Consider the following 21032-nt stretch of genomic DNA (forward strand, 5'->3'; position numbering starts at 1 on the left):
TGTAGCTTTGGCTGGAGCACATATTGGCAGCTCCAGTGACATCACCACTCCATGGTGACATCATCTCTACAGACTGTGGCTGTTACATATCCTCACCTGGTAATAATAAGACTGTCCTCAGCTGCACACAGCTCCAAGATGAACAAACTGAAGTAAATACAAATTAGAGTTACGATAGATTGAAATCTTGTAATCAGAGCTAATTCTTAGTGAAACTCTCACAACATCATATCATGATCCTGGGTTAGTGTCTCGGTCTCAGATCACAACATCAGCACAGGCTTGGCTTGGGTGAGGTATTGAGTGGTTCTTGTCCATGACAGCTGCAGGTACAGTGCCATCAGCCATGCTGCACCACATGTCTGCCCAGGAACATTAGTGTGGCTGAGTCTCATGTAAACATTGTGCTAAAGTGGTGGGAAAGTGGCTGCAAGCTGGCTGCACTGTGTCCAATACTCTCAGTATGATATCCACAAACCTCTGAGTGTCACAGAGTGGGCCTGTGCTCAGCTCACTGTGCCCCATTCAATTCTACTTGCATAGTTTTACAAGTAAAATTAAATATACAAGTTGCTCAATGATAAGTTATTGTAGTAACAACTAAGTCCATGGTCATTATTTGTTAATAGGAGCTTAAAGCTTCTGCACCAATCATGGAGCAGCAGGTTTAGAGCATGTGGATCTACAAAAGTAAGTCCCAGTAAGATGGGCTGAGCCTTACATACTAGAAGAAACATGTCATTCCCAGCAGATGAAGCGCCCTTTAAAGCAGGATCTCACTTTAAACCTAAAGAACTTGCTATGAGCATGCAGTGCATTCATGGTTATTATTCATACGATTGTGGGGAGCTAATAAAGTGCAACTATCACATTACATTTTATTATTAAATTGTTGTTAACAATCCCTTCACTTCTGCTTATCTAATTCATGGTTGCAGGATGGCTGACAGCTTCCATTAGGCAGGAGGTAATGTCCATTCTGGCCACAGTGCAACCCACAATGTGTAACTGACACTATTATATTGCATTATGTCACATTGTTACATCTTTTTAATAAATGATGACAGTCAGCTGAATTTGCTGCCCCCTTGGTGGAGGACATCAGGATCAGCAGCTGCTGCTCCATCACAAACACCACAGAAGAAGAACAACACTGGATCAGATTATCTGGACGTGTTTGACAGGGACAGTGTTCATGTTCATGGACATCAGGACAAAAACAGACGATGGAAACCTGCCAGATTTGAGCTAAACTGCTCGTTTCCATGTGTAGTCCCTGGGAGGTCACATGACCAACAAAGACACACAAGCTGTGTCCCAAAACGTCGGCTGCATCCTCCGGAGGCCGCATTTGAAGGCCGATGACGTCACAGCCAGGCGACGAAGGCTGTCCCGATTCCTCGACTCCTTCAAATGCGTCCTTCATTCCCCCGAGTTTGAAGGATGGGTCGGGTGTGTCCTTCGTGGCCCACCATATCCCAGAATTCATAGCGCGGCCCAGCCAAATTTCAGCTGCCAACAATGGCGGCCGCTACTAAGTTTTAAAATTTAACGAGGGAGTACTACTTACTTACAATGAATTCCTTACACTATATAATTTTCCCGTCAGTGTTGGGGAATTCTCAGTGGTGCTTGGTGCCATACCCTCAGGGACTTTAATGTTATATAAAAACACTGACAGCTCAATATCTGCCTCAGTCACTCTCCCTGATCCAGCTGAGTCAGCAGTGGGAAAAATCTGCTTTTCACAGGAACTTGGTAACAGCAATAAGAGAATACGTAGTTTATTCCAAGAAGATATCGTCTCTCTCCCATATATAGAATATCTTACTGGAACCGACATGTTCCAGATATCACCTGGAAGACAGTCTGGATGATCCCATAAATATCTAATTGTGAACAAGGTGAAGGAAATCTCATATAAAATTCTTCATAAATGTGACCCAGCCAGTCACTATATGGTAACATTTAAAAGAGACATAAATACTAATTGAACTTTCTGTGGGGATCATCCAGAAACTGTGGCACATCTCTTTTGGTTCCTCTACACAGAGATTCTGGAAGAATTTAGCAGTTTTGTTATTGTCCATATTTTAAGGGAGTTTTCTTTACGATGGGAAAATGTTTTATTCTGTTTCTTTAAGTTCCCCAGGAAGAATGATAAATGTTTTTTATAAAATATTTGTTAATACTTTTAGCTATTTTATATCCATGAATGTAAGTTTATTAATAAAACACCATATTTCTGCCGTTTTATAAGGATATGAATTGTACATACAATCAATTTCAGACTCAACCAACAAAAAGCCTCTCAGAACAATATTTATATGTTGATTTTTTTCGCCTACTCATATCATCATTTTTTTACTCCTGGTTCTGTATGTTCATGTTCTGTTCTTTTGTAAACTTCATCTGTTTGTATGTTGTATACTCATTGTGTTTCAATAAAGTTCGATTTAAAAAAGGTACGTTCTAAACGAAGCTTCAGACGTCACTGATCACGTGACTCTGGCCAAACGAATCAAGCCTCGACACGGTGCTTCTGAAGCAGCGCGTTGATCTTTCTGACACACGCACCGGAGCGTCAGCTTCAAGCGGACCATCACTACGTCTCACATCTAAAGGTGTCAAGGTAACTTTGAACTGAGTTCAGTCAATCTGGAGTTTTTCCAAGTTTTCTGTTGCTCTCTGTGAGAGAAGAGCGTTAAAGGCGGGGCTCTCCAGAGTCCAGCAAAACAGGAAACCACAGCTGGGTGTGTGTAAGTGTGCAAACCAATAGAATGCATCGTGGTGGGGGGGGGCATCACGGGCAAGAAAAAAATAAAATAATCGGTCGTACCCATGCTTCCCCGACGTCATGCCAGCGCATATTGGGAAATTCGTAGGCACCGATCGGTTTTCTATCAGCCATTTGCTGGGAGTAAGGGTGCCCTCCGTTTGCGAGGTGCGCCTGCTGCTGGCGACACAGGGAGGAGAGGGCGGGGCGGCGGGGAGTCTCTGGCTGGCTGGAGCGGCATCTAATAACCAACTCGCAAAACAAAATAAAAACAACAAACAGATATTATGATACAGACTTATAATCTGCACCCATGTTTTTTCTACATTCTATAAAGTGAGCGCGAGAGCCCTCGGTGCGCCTGCGCGCTGCTGAAGTCAAAGTAAACTTTATTGTCATCTCCGCTACAGACAGTCCAGCATATAGAGAGACGAGACGACGAGGCTGCAGTTACAGCGGTGCAAGTAAACAAACAATAAATATAAGAAGAGTAAGAAAATAAATCTACACTTTAGGACTCGGGGTAAAGGATCAATAACAATTTAAATTTATAATTTACAGTTTGATGATTTAAAGTCTCACACAACCCGTCAAAAGGGGCGGGGCCGGCTGCTTCCAAGTAGAGCACATTTCATTTATAATGATGTAAATCCAAGCCCATCATGGATTCACGATCTGAATCCTGGGTTGTGTGAAATCCCAGAAATCAACCTTAGACAAAGTGAATCTGTGAACTAAGGTGTAGGTCTGTTAGGTTAATTGTGCTGATCCTCGGGTTGGGGGATTTGTGTTTGTACTGGAGCGCAAAATTCAAACCAATGGAAGATGGACAACAAAAGTTCAAAGCCATCAGGTGCTCAGGTTAGAAAAAAGAGAAAAGATGCAGGTAAGCAGACGTGTGATTGGATAATGGCAGCTCATCCTGAACCAATCAGACTAAACTCCAAACAATACATTATGTTACAGATTTTAATATTAATTAGTCATTGTTACTTGTTGATTTGTCCTTTTCTCATTGTGTGACGAATTATGACGACTGTTTGGTAGCTGTTATTGTCTCTCTCTCTCTCTTCATGTGTGTTTCTCTGGTGAAACAATAGTTTTGTGTTAATGTTAGGGCTGCACGATTTTGCATAAAATGAGAATCACGATTTTTTGGCTTAGAATTGAGATCATGATTCTCTCATAACAATAAATAAACATAAAACAACAAATGTCTCACGTTTTGTTGTTGCAGCAAAATGTTGTCCTGCTTGAAATTCCGTCTCCACCGTTGCTCGACACTGCGTGTACAGAGCAGGTAGTGCAACAATAGAAAAATAGTTGCTGGACGGCACTGTGTAGCGTTTGTCTAGGGTGTTGATCGTTTTCCTAAATCCCTCGTTTTGCACAGTGTTGATGGAGCCATATCTTTGGTCAGGTGATAAGTGATAGCCTCCGTGATGTCTTTGTGCCTGCGGGAGTTCGACGTGTATAGGGAAGCGCTGTATAAGGTTCCCGTTATTGATGTTTGGGTGGTTGACCGGGACGGATTTTCTCCTGTCACTTTCTCGTCATCCCTGACGTGCTCTCCGTTGTTGTTTCCCTGCTAATTTTAGCATCACACGGCACAGCTTCTGTATCACGTGGTATAAGGCTCCGCCCTTGTCATTTGTTGAGCAGGAAGAGTGAGCGCTTGTTTTCATGCAGAGTACGTCCCGGATCAAAATGCGGTACATTTGATCCCTGTTGTCTTTGCTTGATGATTGGTTTGAGTCTTGACAATCCACATTGCTGGCGTTGCATCTTTCAATGGCAGCAATGGCAGGTATCAGTGCTCAAACCTTTTGTGTTTGTTTCCAACAAGTTGCCCACCTCGGGAAACAAAAATGTGTTCTTTTACTTGTCAGATGAACATATGAGACACTTTGACTCTTCAGTGCAGTGTGGAGCCTAACAAAGATCTGTTTTGTGTCCCAGCTGATCAGCAGGAGGAGGAGAGTCTGACGGAGCAGCAGAGGAACATTTTCAGCTACTTGGACTCAGCTCAGCCACTACAGAGGAAACAATGAGCTCAACACAGAAGGTGACAGACAGAGCAGGACCATATGACCAAAGATATTTATCACCATATACATTTGAACATTTGCCATAACGATGTAGCTGACGATATAATTGACACCAGACAAAATACTTTACAGCTGCACAACTTTATTAAAAACCCATCAATGTATTTTCACTGAAACAAGCAGCTGTTGTTTATGTGCATTAAAGTTATATAAAAATGTAACAGTGCAAATGCAAATTCCTCGCTGACAGTTTAACCAAAAGGCGTTTCCAGTGGAAACTGGCCGACACATCCTGAGCATAACCATGTATAATATCCACTAAACTTCAGAAGAGGTTATACAGTCGTGGCCAAAAGGTTTGAGAATTGCATAAATATTGGAACCTGGAGAAGTTGCTGCTTAAGTTTTTATAATAGCATTTTGCCTGCACTCCAGAATGTTATGAGGAGTGATCAGATGAACTGCATCGTCCTTCTTTGCCATGAAAACGAACTTAATCCCCAAAAAGCCTTACCACTGCATTTCATTGCTGTCATCAAAGGACCTGCTGAGACCATTTCAGTGATCGTCTTCTTAACTCAGGTGAGAATGTTGGCGAGCACGAGGCTGGAGATCATCATGGCTGTATCCCGATTCAGGTTCTGCAGCTTTAAAGTCCTCAAGGGCCGCGTACTCAAAGACCGCTAAGGCCGAAGTGCGAGGCTCGTAGGCTCGTGAAATGGGACGTCTAGCCTCCGTCGCGCTGCCCAGGTTGCCTAGCAACCATGATACTAACAGCTGGAAACGTTTCATACAGCTTTGTTTGACAGAAATGAAGGAGAACATATTTAGTTCATTTGTTTCTACATGAGCTCTGTGTGTTTTGATGAGTATCTGAGGCTGAGACCACAGGACTGTGAAACATGATTGTTGGGCTTCATTTCTGTGCTGCTGGCTCTTCCTCCTCCTCTTCCTCACACACTGCTGAGTTTGTCCTGGTGGATCATCAGGGCTGCAATGCCTCACAGATGATGTGCAGCAGTGGCTCCCTCAGTCTGTCCTCACTCTGGACACTTGCAGTCGTCACACATGGAAATCAAATGTGTGATAAGCTGCAGGATTCAAACACAAGTGTAACTTATAAACACATGTTCATACTTTTATTCCACAATCAGAGAGAAAGAAACAGAGAGAGAGTGCAGGACAGACAGACAGGTGACAGTCTCAGGTGTACACACTGCTACACAACAGCACCAGAGAAGCAGGATTTAGTGTTTGTGTTATTACGAGTGTAAACAAGAAGAGTTCCAGATGGTGCAGTGGACACATGTGTGACTGCTGTGATTAAAGCATCTTTCTTTCAGCTTAACGAGTGAACCGTCAGCTCGTTCAAACACACGTTAAAGTGCGTTTGGCTCGACACCACCGAACAGAGGCAGCAATATAACACAGCTAACATTAACAGTGCAGTGAATCCTGCTTGTGCCGTGATGTTCAGGACTGCAAACCGAGCAGCATCACTGACTTTCAGCTTGTTGTGTTTGTGGATATATGACTGACTTTAATTATCCACAAAATCATCACATTCTCTGTCAGATTAAGGTCGACTATTGAACGGCGTATATTTTAAAGGCTTTAAAACCAAGTTAACGCTGAAAGTACAAACATCACTAATGTCACATAACTCTGCCGACAAGGCAGAGTTATGGCTATGAAATGCTCTTTGTGTATCACTTCTTCATTATGAAAGATGTCATTAATGCACTAGTAATGTCTCATCTGGAGTATTGTTCAATCATTTGGTCAGCAGCTAATGAGACAGATCTTAACAGACTTCAGTTAGTCCAGAATAAGGCGTCCAGATTAGTGTGAAGATGGTCATACTATACTAATATTGATAAAATGCATAATAACCTTTCTTGGCTTCCTGTACAGGCTAAAATATTCTATGGCTTACTTGTAGTTCTAAAGAAAGCAATTCTGTTAAACACACCACATTTATTCTGCTCAGCTGCAGTATCCAGATGAAATACATCATCATATTACACAGTTTTCAACAAGCTGCAATTTAGTTAATGCTCGAGTTAAAAGTAACGTTTTGTAAAACTGTTACATTTAGAGCAACTTTTAAGTGGAATAAGTTGCCTTAAAAAATTAGAGAATTATTCAAAACTTCAATGAACACTTAAAAGCCGATTTACAGAGCTTTTAGTTGTTGTAAATATTGTAAGACATGATTTGTTTTTGAAATTTGTGTAATGTACCTCAATGTTATTGATATTTATCATCAACATTATGAACTTTATTTATAAAGCACTTTAAAACAACCACAGCTGACACAAAGTGCTGTACACTGGAACTGTAAAATAAAATTACATGAGATATAAATAAAACACAAATAAAAGAAGAGTGAAATCATTAATTAAATAACTACTTCAATTAAAAGAGAAACTAAGTCTCACTGAGGTTAAAAGCCAAGGAATAAAAGTGGGTTTTAAGACGTGATTTAAAAGTGGACAGTGAAGGGGCCTCTCTAACGTGCATGGGCAAATCATTCCATAACTTTGGAGCCACAATAGAGAAGGCCCCGCCCCCTCTGAGCTTCCTCCTGGATCTCGGTACCTCCAGGAGCAGCTGGTCAGCTGACCTGAGAGACCGACAGGGTGTGTGGGGATGAAGAAGCTCAGAGAGGTAAGGCGGGGCAAGACTGTGAAGGCATTTAAAAACAAACATAAGAATTTTAAAATGAACTCTAAAAGACACAGGCAGCCAGTGCAGAGAGGCCAGCACGGGGGTTATATGCTCTCTTTTTTGAGTCCCTGTTAGGAGTCGTGCAGCCGCATTTTGAACCAGCTGCAGACGTGAGAGCAACGACTGACTGACCCCCACATAAAGTGAGTTACAGTCGTCCAGGCGGGAAGAAATAAAAGCATGGATCACTGTTTCAAGGTGCTGCCTCGAAAGAAAAGATTTTACTCTTGCCAGTCGCCTTAAATGATAAAAACCGGACTTCACCACTGCTCTGATTTGGTTGTCCAATTTAAAATCACTGTCCAACTTAAAACCAAGGTCAGTAACCACAGATTTAAAATAGACTTCCAGGGATCCTAAAACAACAGGGGAGGACTCACAGGGACCACTGGGTCCAAACACCAACAGCTGTTTTCTTTTCATTAAAATTTAAAAAGTTTAGAGCCAACCAAGCTTTAATGTCATCTAGACAAGTCAAGAGAGGTTTTATGGAGATGCCATCCATGTGTTTTAGTGTCAAATAAAGTTGGCAGTCATCGGCATAACAATGAAATGAGATCCCATGCCTTCTAAGGATAGAACCCAGTGGCCCTAAAATTGAGCCCTGTGGGACGCCGCATGACAGAGGAGCAGAAGACGATTCGTAACCGAGAAGGCTGACAGAGAAATATTATTATTATTATTATTATTGATTGCTTATATTTGAACAATTGTGAAACCTCACTGTGGATGTAAGAGTGAAATTATGTGGATATCTTGAATCCACTTTATTGTGTAATATTTTATGTGAGTATTTGACGGAAGACGAGCAACATCTGTTGTGGAAGCTAACGGGGTTCCTTTAGAATAAACAAACATAGGATTTATTATCACTGAATAATTATGTATAAATCTATACAAATTATAGAAATATGTAATAGGAAACAACAAAATAATCTAAATTATAAAATAGTGTGTGTGTGTGTGTGTGTGTGTGTGTGTGTGTGTGGGTGTGTGTGTGTGTGTGTGTGCATGATTTTAGTGTTTGAACAGTCATGAATTATCTTTAACAGCAGGTTGGATGTAATGTGTTAGAACTACCAGCAGGTGGGGATAAGAGACCTTTAAGGTGTTTGGTGCCACGCTCCACCTTCAGGTTTAAAACTAGTGTTAATGGAGTTTGAAGGTTGAGTTTGTTCCACGACTGCATTTCACTCACTGCCTCTGTTTGTATCTCTGTCACTGCAGGACCAACATGGAGCCAGAAGTCAGCGCTCTCAGGAGGCCGACAAACCTCACAGAAGAAAGGGAGAGAAAAAACACACCTGTGACGAGTGTGGGAAGGCTTTTACTGAGAAGGCTAAACTCAAACAGCATCAGGTCATCCACACTGGAGAGAGACCGTTCAGCTGTGACTTGTGTGGAAAGTCTTTTTCCTTCAAGGGTTCCCTAAAAACACACCAACTCATCCACAGTGGAGTTAAAGCGTACAGCTGTGATCAGTGTGGCAGAGCTTTTACTCAGAGTAGCCACTTACAGAAGCATCTAGTTACCCACTCTGGAATTAAGCCATACAGCTGTGACGAGTGTGGGATGGAGTTTACTCTGAAGGCTTCACTAAAACAGCATCAGGTCATCCACACTGGAGAGAGACCGTTCAGCTGTGACTTGTGTGGAAAGTCTTTTTCCTGGAAGCGTTCCCTAAAACAACACCAACTCATCCACAGTGGAGTTAAAGCATACAGCTGTGATCAGTGTGGCAGAGCTTTTACTCAGAGTAGCCACTTACAGAGTCATCTAGTTACCCACTCTGGAATTAAGGCATACAGCTGTGATCAGTGTGGCAGAGCTTTTACTCAGAGTAGCCACTTACAGAGTCATCTAGTTACCCACTCTGGAATTAAGCCATACAGCTGTGACGAGTGTGGGAAGGGTTTTACTGTGAGGGCTAAACTAAAACAGCATCAGGTCATCCACACTGGAGAGAGACCGTTCAGCTGTGACTTGTGTGGAAAGTCTTTTTCCTTGAAGGGTTACCTAAAACAACACCAACTCATCCACAGTGGAGTTAAAGCGTACAGCTGTGATCAGTGTGGCAGAGCTTTTACTCAGAGTAGCAGCTTACAGAGTCATCTAGTTACCCACTCTGGAATTAAGCCATACACCTGTGACGAGTGTGGGAAGGGTTTTACTCTGAAGGCTTCACTAAAACAGCATCAGGTCATCCACACTGGAGAGAGACCATTCAGCTGTGACTTGTGTGGAAAGTCTTTTTCCTTGAAGGGTTACCTAAAAAAACACCAACTCATCCACAGTGGAGTTAAAGCGTACAGCTGTGATCAGTGTGGCAGAGCTTTTACTCGCAGTAGCAGCTTACAGAGTCATCTAGTTACCCACTCTGGAATTAAGGCGTACAGCTGTGACATCTGTGGAAAAACTTTCAGCCAGAGAAGGAGCCGAAATAAACACCTACGCATTCACACCAGACATGATGTGTACTGCTGTGAACAGTGTGGCAAATACTTTACAACAGACGCACACTTACAACAACACATGTTTACCCACACTGAGGAGAGACCTTATCAATGTGACCTGTGTGAGAAGACTTTTAAATCTCCACGTTACCTGAGACAACACCAACAGATCCACACCAGAAAGAGACTCTACAAGTGCAGCTACTGTGAGAGAAGCTTCTCACATTCACGTAGTCGTAACATTCATGAACGTGCACACATGGAAGGAAACTACAGCTGTGACCAGTGTGACAAGAGCTTCAGGAATCTCAGATCATACTCTGCACACAAACTATCCCACGTTACTAATAAACTGTTTCACTGTTACCAATGTGCCCAAACATTCACCTCATTGTCTGCTCTGTGCAAACATCAGCGCGATCACTCAGGGCTGAAATCACTCCCATCACTGGATCACAGTGAATCTGAAGACACAGAAAGATCCTCTGGTTTCTGTGTCGGACTCAAAAAGCTTGAGATCAGGCTCCACAGAGTTCAGATAGAATCATTTAACCTTTTTTGAACTGAACTGGTTGCTGGGCTGAACTTCTACATAATACAGATCTACATGGGATCTTCTTTCCTGTTGTTTTACTGAGTCAGTTTTGTCCTTTTTTCTCTGTCCTGGTTTTGCTCGTCTGTAAATGATTGAAACTCAGTCAAATAGTTCATTGTTCTCCAGCAAAACGTTTTGGAAACTCATGTTTAACCTTTGAAACTCTGACATGTTTTAGCACACAAGGCTTCATCGGGGAGTTCACTCATGATTGGACCATGAGAACAAAGGTTTTTAGTTCTTTCAAAGAGAGTCTTGGAGATGTTTGATGTTTCTGTTTTTCTGAAACCACCTGAAAGAAAAACAATTTTTCTTGCTTTATGTAGTGTGGAAGTTTTTAATGTTTCTTCATCTGTGATGTTCTTGAATGTGTTCACGTGAAGATGGTACAAATAAACTGTCCTTTCAGCTTTAGCTCCTAATTTATTCATTATTTATGGATGTAGCACAGCAGCCGTCTCTTGATTAACACATGGAGGGCTCGGGATCTGATGGTGTCGTCTCCCTAATTTGCCCACTCAGTAAATCTCACTCATGGCCAAGAAATTGAAATAAACCTTGTTTCCCTGCTGGATAGTGATCCACTGTAACTCTGCTCCTCCTTCCTGTTTAGGATTTCTGTGGCTGAAGTAAAATTCCCTCCATCCATCACTTATCCCAGCTAACCCAAAGTGAAATAAAGTTTTGCTGGTCTTAAAAAAGCATTACAATAATGGGCATTACCAATGCAAACTGAATGATACAGAAGATGAAAGAAGAGACTTTGATCAGTTAATAAAGCTCATGATCTGGATTCATTGTGGCTGCTACACAGATACTTCTGGGTCACTTCTCTCAGTTAGGAACCTTCCTCACCAAACTGACTGTTGGACCACACCCCTGGTTTCATGAGAAATTGTTTCAGCCATGATTTCTCTTCCTGTATTTCAGAGTAAAGACTGAAGTGACGAATGGAAGCATGTTTAAAAAACACAATGTGAGAGAGACGTTGAGGTCCTTAGAAGTTACCCTGGGTTTTTCTGTCACCCTGCTAGATGTTACACACCTTGTTATTGGACTGATTTCTACTGCTGGACGACTCCTGCGGAGAGTAACAATACTCTTACTAATTAGCTCCCTTTCACACCTTTGGGGATATTTATTTTTGTGTTTGCAGCGCTGTGAGCCAGAACAGCGAGAGAAAAATCTGCAACAGCGACGAGCCGAATGCTTACGTGAATCGCAGCAGCTGCACATGTGCTACGCTGAATTAGAGGATATCTTTGCTCTGGATTTCTATTTCTACTTTTTCATTTCTATATGATTCTTCTTGCATCTAAAGAAAGATGATTCAATTTGCTAAATGTTGATGGCTCTTCGTGCTCAGGTGTAAATGAGACGTAATATTTGCTCTTGGTTTGGTTCTCCTGTACAGAACCTTGCAGTACAACAGAAACCTAAAAACATTATTTGTAGTTGTTATTCTTAGTTGTTCTGCTGCCTAAATACCACAGGGTCTGATTATGAAGTTATTGAGCTGCACATACTTTACGACCTGCTTAAGTTCGAGGTCACAGCGTCTGTAGAGCAGCTGGAACATAATGAAGTCTACAAGGTTAAAGTTTTCTCTTCAGTTATTGTTCTTTCTGCTGCTTGGTTTGATGGATCTGAGAGCTTTTGTTTTTATTATTGTTATTATAATTATCATTAATATTTTACTCTCTACAAGCTTTAAAATAGTGTTTGTGTTTGAAAAAATTGATTTAAGAATTGAACAGAAACATCTGTCCTTCTGAAAATCGCCCAAAGGCACGGCGACAAAGTCAAAGGATGCAACCTGTAACTTTCTCTTCCTTCATGTCAGGACCATCATCCATGATTTATATAAAATGCATATAGCAACAGTAGCACTTTAGTTTGGACTTTATGATTTCTGTAACTGGAAAATATTATTTTGTTTAAAGACAGAAGTGACCGCATAGTTGCAACATCAAAGGGAAATATTAATTAATTAGCATCAAGTATATTTGTTGCTTAAGCGTTTGCACTATAACTTAAGTAGGATTATAACTTTTAAGGAAGGAAAGATTTCAGATATTTAGTTCACTGCTTCAGTTATTTTATATGAAATTAAAACATTTACGTTGGTCAAATATGATGCTCTAAATCAAATAAAAGTTTGAAAATAAATGATGTATTTTTAAATGCTGCAACAAATGTTCACAAAAAGTAACTATAATTAAAACCAGTTAAACAAAATCAAATGTTTGAATCATGTTTAACCAAATGCCAGGCTGCAGAGCTGAACCTAAAGTATACGTAGAAAGATTTCAACATGTGAGCAGTTTTTAATGTTTTTATCACATATAAATGTCACAGCAGTGGGTCCTGGCCCAATGCTTTGTGTTTTTGGTTTTCTTTGACTCTTGTTTTTCTTGGTTTTTGTTCTTCTTATTTATCAGGCTCTCAGTAATCTTAGTTCTCCCTCCCTCAGTGTTCATTTCAGCCTGTGTTTAGTTTCTGTTCCCGTGTCCCACGTTTCATCGTTTCATGTCGAGTCAGCCCTGTCTCTCTGTTTCCTGTGTCTCCCCAGTCAGCCCCGCCTCCCTCGGGCACTCATGTGTGATACAGAGTAATAAACCTGACTACATTTGCTACACTCTCTTTATTACCTGTTACTTTAAAATTCATACACTAATTATGTCTGCCCATCTCTCTAATGTGAAGGTCAAAGGTCAACATCCCAGTGACATAAGAATAATCCCAAAGGGGCAAAGGCAGCGGTTAATTTAGCACATTTAGCATTAAGGGTACAGCAAGGATATACTTTTACTTATTGTGGCAGGGGTGTGGTCTCTGGCCTGCTGCAGTGGAGGCTGGTGGCGGGACGTTGGACGGCACAGGTGAGGGTGATGGAGCTCATGACTCTCCCCTTTATAGTGACGGAGGAGACTGGCGTGGGGGAAGCGTGTAGTGGAGGAAGCCGAGGAGAGAGCTGGTTTCTGGCTACAAAGAAACCAGAAAAGATTGCTCGTGGTCAAATGTCAAAGGAGCTTGCAAAGAAAAGCGTCTGGACTTCTTTAAGTTACTTGAAGACGTTTCACCTCTCATCCGAGAAGCTTCTTCAGTTCTAAGGTCAAATGGTGGAGAGTCCCAGATATAAACCTAGTGGGAGTGACCCCCCACAGAGGGACAAAAGGACCCCCTGATGATCCTCTAATCGCCTGAGCCAAACTGTGAAACTGGGTGTGGGCCCCAATCAGCCAGAGTTTCGGGTGAGTTCATTGTGAAACCTGGCCCCACCTTATCATGCGAATTCCTGAGATCAGATGGCCCAGGATGTGAGTGGGCGTTAAGGCGTCTGGGAAGGGATCTCAAAACTGGATTATAGATGGCAGAGAGTTGGTGTCGTAAACCCCGCCTCTGTTCAAAGATGGTCGCTCACAGTGGACATAGATGGCTTCTTTCACTCCTGTTACGTGTCTGCAGGCTGCATGTTTTCTTTCCCTCCCCTTTTGTTTGCCATTCCCTTAGGTCGCAGACTGCAGGCTGATGTCAATCTGTGTGACGTCCAACTAATTAGAGGAGGGAGGCCCTGATTGGACAAACCAGGAGTGAAACCCTTGATAAGGAGACTCACCTGTGGCTGGGCGCGGCTCTCTTCCCTCCTTGAATTGTTTGACACATGTGTGACGTTTTCCTGCTGTCTTTCTTTTGTTTGATGATTGTGGTGGGAGTAAAGTGGACTAGGTAAGTTTGGGGACCCCATACACTTACTCACGTAGAGTCTTTGTGTTAGAAACACTAGGTAAGTAGGTTGGTGCCACCCATGTAATTTTGAGCTTGTTTTAAGTTGAGGTTTAGGGTCTTTCTCTCCTGTTTGTTGCTTTTCTAGGATAGTAGCTCAGCTCAGCTAAGTTTTGGTTTTGTCTTTTTGGTGTTTTTTTTGGCACAACCTAACTGTCCCTTTTTCCCCCACATTTGTTGTTTGAGTCTGGGTTGTTTATTTTGTGAGAGCGCTGCCATTAAACCTTTTTTTTTCATAACACCTGTACTGAGTTTCCGGAGTTGTTGTGTTACCCCCTCCTGCCCTAGGGGAGACGTAACACTCCTCTTTCAAACCATCTGTCCTCTCTGTCCAAAATGTGAACATTGGCATCCTCGAAAGAGTGTCCTTTATCCTTAAGATGCAGATGGACTGCTGAGTCTTGTCCTGTGGAGGTGGCTCTTCTATGTTGTGCCATGCGCTTGTGAAGTGGCTGTTTGGTCTCTCCAATGTAGAGGTCTGGGCATTCCTCGCTGCACTGTACAGCACACACCACATTGTTAAGTTTGTGTTTTGGCGTTTTGTCTTTCGGGTGAACCAGTTTTTGTCTGAGCGTGTTGCTGGGTCTGAAATACACTGGGATGTCATGCTTGGAGAAAACTCTCCTGAGTTTTTCTGATACACCGGCTACATAGGGGATGGCAATGTTGTTGCGTCTGTCCTTCTTATCCTCCCTCGCTGGTGTCTGATCTTCTTTTCTGTGCCTCTTTGCTGACTTTAAAGTCAGCAAAGAGGCTCCTTTGACTACGATGACCTGGATGACTGAGAACCTTCACAGACACTTGTGGTCAAATAATGTGTCAATCACCTGTGAATCAAACTGTGTGGCTCAGTTCATGTCACAGTGTTGTTTAGTATATCTTCACTTGTCTCACTCTCCTTCTGTTCTGTCCATCAGGACGATCCTCAGCGCTTACACAGATCCTCCATCGATGTTGTAACTGTTGGCATGATGACATTGTATATAATTTGGATTATTTCTTTATCTTGTCAAGATCTATGTCATGATTGTAAATTGTTTAAGCTGTACATTACTGTTTGTTTTCTGTAGTCAACGTTTTGGTGCTTTGTGCTTTTATTTTGAAAGTCAAGTTCGCTTACAAGTTGCGCTAGAATAAAGGTTTTTAGTGGTTTTATTATAAAGGTTTTATTATTATATATTAATGATAATAATAATATCAATAACATTGAGGCACATTGTGTGGAGGAGGTTCAGTCATATCCTGATCATCCAGACAGATTTGATGGTTTTTATCCTCACCTGCTGTGTAGAAATGGTCTGACTGGTCGCTGTTACTGGGAGGTCGAGTGGAGAGGAGACGTTGATATATCAGTGAGTTACAGAAGCATCAGAAGGAAAGGAGGCAGTGATGACTGTGTGTTTGGAAACAATGATCAGTCCAGGGGCCCGTTCTTCGTACCTCGCTAAGTAGGTTAGCCGGATTAGATTGTTGACGATTTCGCGTGATCCTGGATCAGTCGGTTCCCCGAAGCTCATCCGGGACTTGCTGTCATAGCAACAGAGCCGTAAGCGTAAACCTGCTCGGGAGCAGGTTTACTTTATGTAAACAGGATTAGATCGCGGCCACGCAGGTATGTCCGCTTCATTTATACGAAAGCAACAGCGATATTTTTCCACTGTTTCACCATAAATAAATATTATCAATGTAACTAAAGATAATGCAGCACTTGATCCTTTTATTGATGTCACACAGATACATACAGGTCATTTCCTAAAAAAGGGAAATGTACTATTAACATTCTATTACATGTATGTGATTATTACAGATGTAATTCATATTTCAGAGTAGTAATTGTAAATTACTTCGTGTAATCAAGATGAGAGACCACGGCTATAAAAGCGAAGGTGGATTTGGGAAGCCTGTCGCAGCCATGTCCTGTCCGTATACGCGACCAACCCATTGCGGAAGGTGCAAGATTGATAAGGAGAGTCCTCAGAATTCAGCGTATATTGCGGGACAGACAGGATCCTTTAGCTCAGCGCGACAGTGTGCTCATAGAGAGATATCGATATTCCCGTGAGGGTATTATTTACTTAACCAACTTGTTGACGAGGGGGTGCAGGACCACCACCTGTCTTTTTTTCCTCTGCCCTTTTCTTGGTTGCTGTTATGAACAAACTAACAGAGTATTACAGGCCAGTATTACCTTGCCAAGAGACGCAAAGCAATCTAAGAGATAAATATTACCATTCTGTAGAATACTCCTGTATTCCACTTTTACTTGTTCCCATGTTCTTGTGGGTCCTGTTGTGGCTCTAATGTGAAAGGGGATATAATATAACATATTATAATATAATATAATGCCATATGATATTGGACAATATAGTGTCATATGATAGATCTACCCTACCGCCTACTGGTGTTGGCCAGAGGGGCCGATGGCGCGATATGGCAGCCTGGCTACAACCGTAGCTGCCTCCACCAGTGTGTGAATGTGGGAGTGAATGAATAGTGGTATCGTACAGCGCTTTGGGTGCCTTGGAAAGCGCTATATAAACCCAATCCATTATTATTATTATTATTATTATTATTAAATTACCTACGAGTTTGATTTGTCAGCAACTTTCTGCCAGCCCTCTCTCCTTGCTTTTGCAGCCTTTGCAGTGTTCTCTTGCGTTTTAATTAAACTCTGAAACTCCTGAAATCCCTCACTCATGAGTTCTTGCTCTGCTGCCGGAAAATACCGAGCACGCCCCTTGGACATTTTCGCCGACCAATCAGCGGGTTGCCAATCAATGTTTCTACTATCGATGCGTAGCCCCTTTTACGACACCCAGTGATGTCACATTCCTGCGTCCAGCTGTAGTAATCGTCAACAGCAGGTGTGTTCGGGGAACCGGATTAGCGAGCTCACGGTTAGCGCAATGATTTGATCTTGGATGTGTCATTTGATCTTGGATGTAGTAAGCGACGTACGAAGAACGGGCCCCTGGAGTCTGATCTGCTCTGATGATGGTCCTGGTTCTGTCTGGCACAATAACAGACTAACATCCATCTCCTCCTCCTCCTCCTCCTCTGTCTCTAACAGAGCAGCAGTGTATGTGGACTGTCCTGCTGGCACTCTGTCCTTCTACAGAGTCTCCTCTGACACTCTGATCCACCTCCACACCTTCAACACCACATTCACTCAAACTCTTTATCCTGGGTTTATGGTCTGGTCTCCTGGTGCCTCAGTGTCCCTGTGCTGAGTGGAGTGTAAAGAGTGTCTCCTGTTACAGAAACACTCTGACTGTTGAACAGATAGTTCAGTCTGTACATGTCTGTCTCTTTCACTCACAAACACGTTTTCAGATTCATGGATTCAATCAGTTGATGTTTGAAACTCTTCTAAATGATTCCTTGTAAACTTCTTCCTCTTCAGTCACAAACAAACAGGAAGTGATGTCACATGTGTTCCTGTCCACACAGCAGAATGAGTCTATTGCTGACAGTGATGTACAAACAGAGTGAGCATTTCTGAGGCCCAAAATAAACTGAGTAGTTCACTGAATGAACAATGGACTGTGAGCTCAGTTCCTTCATCATTAGTATGGATTATATATGTATATGTATTATATTAGTATCATATATATCAGGTGCTGCTGCTTTCAGTCATTGTGCAAATGTGCTGTTTGTAAGCTTGTAAAGCTGCAGTCAGCTGAGACTGAAGAAGTCACCTGATCAGTGAGCAAACGTTTCTGAAAACGTCCAGATGAACAGAATCAACCTTTTGGGATCAGCCAGCAATGCAGCATCATTGTTGTTCAGCTTCAGAGGTTTGCAGGAATGAACTGATGACCAGAAACAGCTGCAAAGTCCAAGAAAATACCAGCTGGAGTTCAGCTGCATTTGAAGAAGTCAAAGAAAAGTAAGGATGGCAAAGGGCGACGTTTTCTTCCAAAGAGCTGCAAACATGGTCGACGCCTCATTAGAAGAATCATCTGGACATTTGTGAGGAACTCTAACCAAGAAAGCAACGTCACACAGATCCAACAGACAGTTTCCATGACTGCAAGTGTTGAGTGGAAAAATGCTACATTGCATTATTGCATCCTCTCACCACAGGAGGCGCTGTTGGCACCACTGATTGCTGATCAGCTGTTCTCTGATGATCTGATTGATACTGTGAATAACGGGACTCACTGAACTCTGTGACACAGTGAAGATTACAGAGTTGAACTTCACCCTTTAAGACTGACCACAGAACCAAGTCCGCCAGAGCTTTTGTTATATTTTTACATGCTGTGGAGCCATTTGTGGGAGCATTTCAAGTTGCTATGCATCAATACAACTGTTATAGCCCTAATTTTAATAATATGTATGCATTAAGTCCATAGTAACTACATAAACTGCAAAAAAACCTCTGCTCATCCATCTCTGTGTGTATCAGGATACATTTGGTTCATAATACACAGAAAAATCAGAGTTATTACCTGTAATAAATGTGAAAGATTCCTGCAGTGATAACCAGGCAGGACTGAAACACATCCAAGCTGTCACCACGGTAACAGCACCGCCCATCCACAGGTGAGGGGAGGAGCAAAAAGAGGGACTTTGACCATTTTATACTAAAAACACTCAACTAATGTTTCTAATATGAAACAAATAAGCCCACATTAATGTGAGCGTTTATTAAATAATAATAATGATGATTTCCTCCTGATCTCATTTCCACAGCAGAGAAAACTGTGGTGTATATTGAGGTGGAGGGTGTGGTCTGTGGCTCAGGTGTAGAGTGAGGGTGGGGTGCACCACAGCAGCATGCTGGGACTGCTGAGGGTGGAGGAGGGAGTGATGATGACATCAGAGCTGCAGCACAGAGACCAGTGAACACACAGTCTGTTCATCTTTGCATAGATACAATATACAGCACAATATTGAATGACAGACACGCTGTGGGAGCTTCCACAGATACACTGACGTCAGCATCCAGAGTCCTCCTGCTGCTCCCCCCTCAGAGCCCCGTGATCAGCACCAACACATTCAGTTAGATGACAGAGTCCAGCTGCAGCTAGAATCAGCTCCCCTCTGTGAACAACAGCACAGCGTCAGTGTTTCACACTCAGTGAAAGGAGGAAACAGCAGAAGAACACCATGTGTGCTACGTTTCCCAGGACACACTACAAACTGCACAAATACAGAGCAGCACGTGGAAGGACCTGGAGCTGCATTTACAGAGCTGCAGACAGCGTGATGTCCTGTATGGACAGGTGGAAGGAAGCAAGTCCTCAGCTGGAACACTCGTGTTTGTCCACAGACAGGAAACACAGCAGGAAACTTCCTCACAGAAGTGCAGCTCATGGATAACACACTTCCTGTCAGTCAGAATGAGGCTGCAGCCAAACACAGAAAGGTGTTTTTGTCCAGATGAGCCCAGAGAAGAAACACGAGTGTTCACAGACATCAGAAGCTCAGAGAGGTGAAACATGAGGTTGGAGTCCTCGTCAGCATCCAGAAGAGCTGCTGTGAAACCCTGAGTACTCATGACAGACTCTGATGGCACAAACACATCATGATTCAAACAGAAAGACAAACATGGAGCTCCTGATCCTCCTGCATGAGAACAAGCTGACATGAGCGCTGTGTCTGAGAGTGTCTCCCTGTCACAGTGACAATAACACAGCTGCTGCTCACAGTCATTAAACTGACCTGAGGTCAGCTGTGCTCCTTACATATGAACCATGTGACCTCACATCAGTGCTGTGGATGACTGTAGTCATAGAAGAGTAGAGCTGTAGCAGGTGGTGTGAGGAGGAGGAGGAGGTGGTGAGAACGGGTTGACTCTGGAGAATTTTAGAAAAAGTAGTACTAGAACAACTTAACTATTTCCTGGATAAAAATGCCGTTATGGACACTTTCCAGTCTGGTTTTCGTAAATTGCATTCCACTGAAACGGCCTTACTTAGAGTATCTAGTGATATCTTGATGGCAGCAGACTCTGGAGAATACACAGTGCTGGTCCTGCTGGATCTCAGCTCTGCTTTTGACACTGTAGATCACAGTATCATGATAAACAGACTTGAGAACTTGTTTGGGATTACTGGTGTTGTTTTAAAATGGTTTATATCATATCTGTCTGAGAGATCTTTTACTGTTTGCATGAATCATGTCACATCAGAATCAACAGTTTTGCCGTGTGGGGTACCTCAGGGATCTGTCCTGGGTCCAATTGTCTTTTTACTTTATGTATTCCCCCTAGGCCAAATTATTAAGCGCTATAAATATATCTCCTATCATCTCTATGCTGACGACATCCAACTATACTGTTCCTTCAAAATGTCTGAGTTTTATAAATTGTCTAATTTAAGTAATTGCCTGACAGAAATCAAATTATGGTTAAATGACAATTTTCTCCAACTAAACTCTGATAAAACAGAAACTCTGATTATTGCTCCAGACCACATGGTCCCAGAAATTAGACAGCATATCAGCTTCTTAGACCCTTACGTAAAATCAAGCCTTAGAAATCTCGGTGTCTTATTTGACAGCTCGATGTCGCTCGAGCAGCTGGTCCGAAACTGTTTTTATCATTTACGGAATATTTCTAAACTCAGACTAATGGTATCAAAGCCTGAACTTGAGATGATTATTCATGCTTTTATTTCTTCTCGTTTAGACTATTG

General features: G+C 42.3%; 1 protein-coding gene across 2 annotated transcripts; it reads left to right on the forward strand.

Moving 5' to 3' along the window:
- The first annotated feature begins 1697 nt into the window (after positions 1-1697).
- Positions 1698-11016, forward strand: LOC145424259 (uncharacterized). Of its 2 annotated transcripts, XM_080297431.1 has the most exons (3): positions 1698-2632; positions 4736-4841; positions 8782-11016. In XM_080297431.1, exons 2-3 carry the CDS (start codon positions 4824-4826, stop codon positions 10567-10569), a joined length of 1806 nt encoding a protein of 601 aa, XP_080153557.1. In that variant the 5' UTR covers positions 1698-2632; positions 4736-4823; the 3' UTR covers positions 10570-11016. The 2 variants fall into 2 exon arrangements, with proteins under 2 accessions (XP_080153557.1, XP_080153561.1); XM_080297435.1 differs by lacking the exon at positions 1698-2632 and having other exon boundaries at positions 2949-4841.
- Positions 11017-21032: the final 10016 nt, after the last annotated feature.

Source organism: Astatotilapia calliptera, chromosome 3, assembly GCF_964374335.1.
Source record: "Astatotilapia calliptera chromosome 3, fAstCal68.1, whole genome shotgun sequence".
NCBI lineage: Eukaryota > Metazoa > Chordata > Actinopteri > Cichliformes > Cichlidae > Astatotilapia > Astatotilapia calliptera.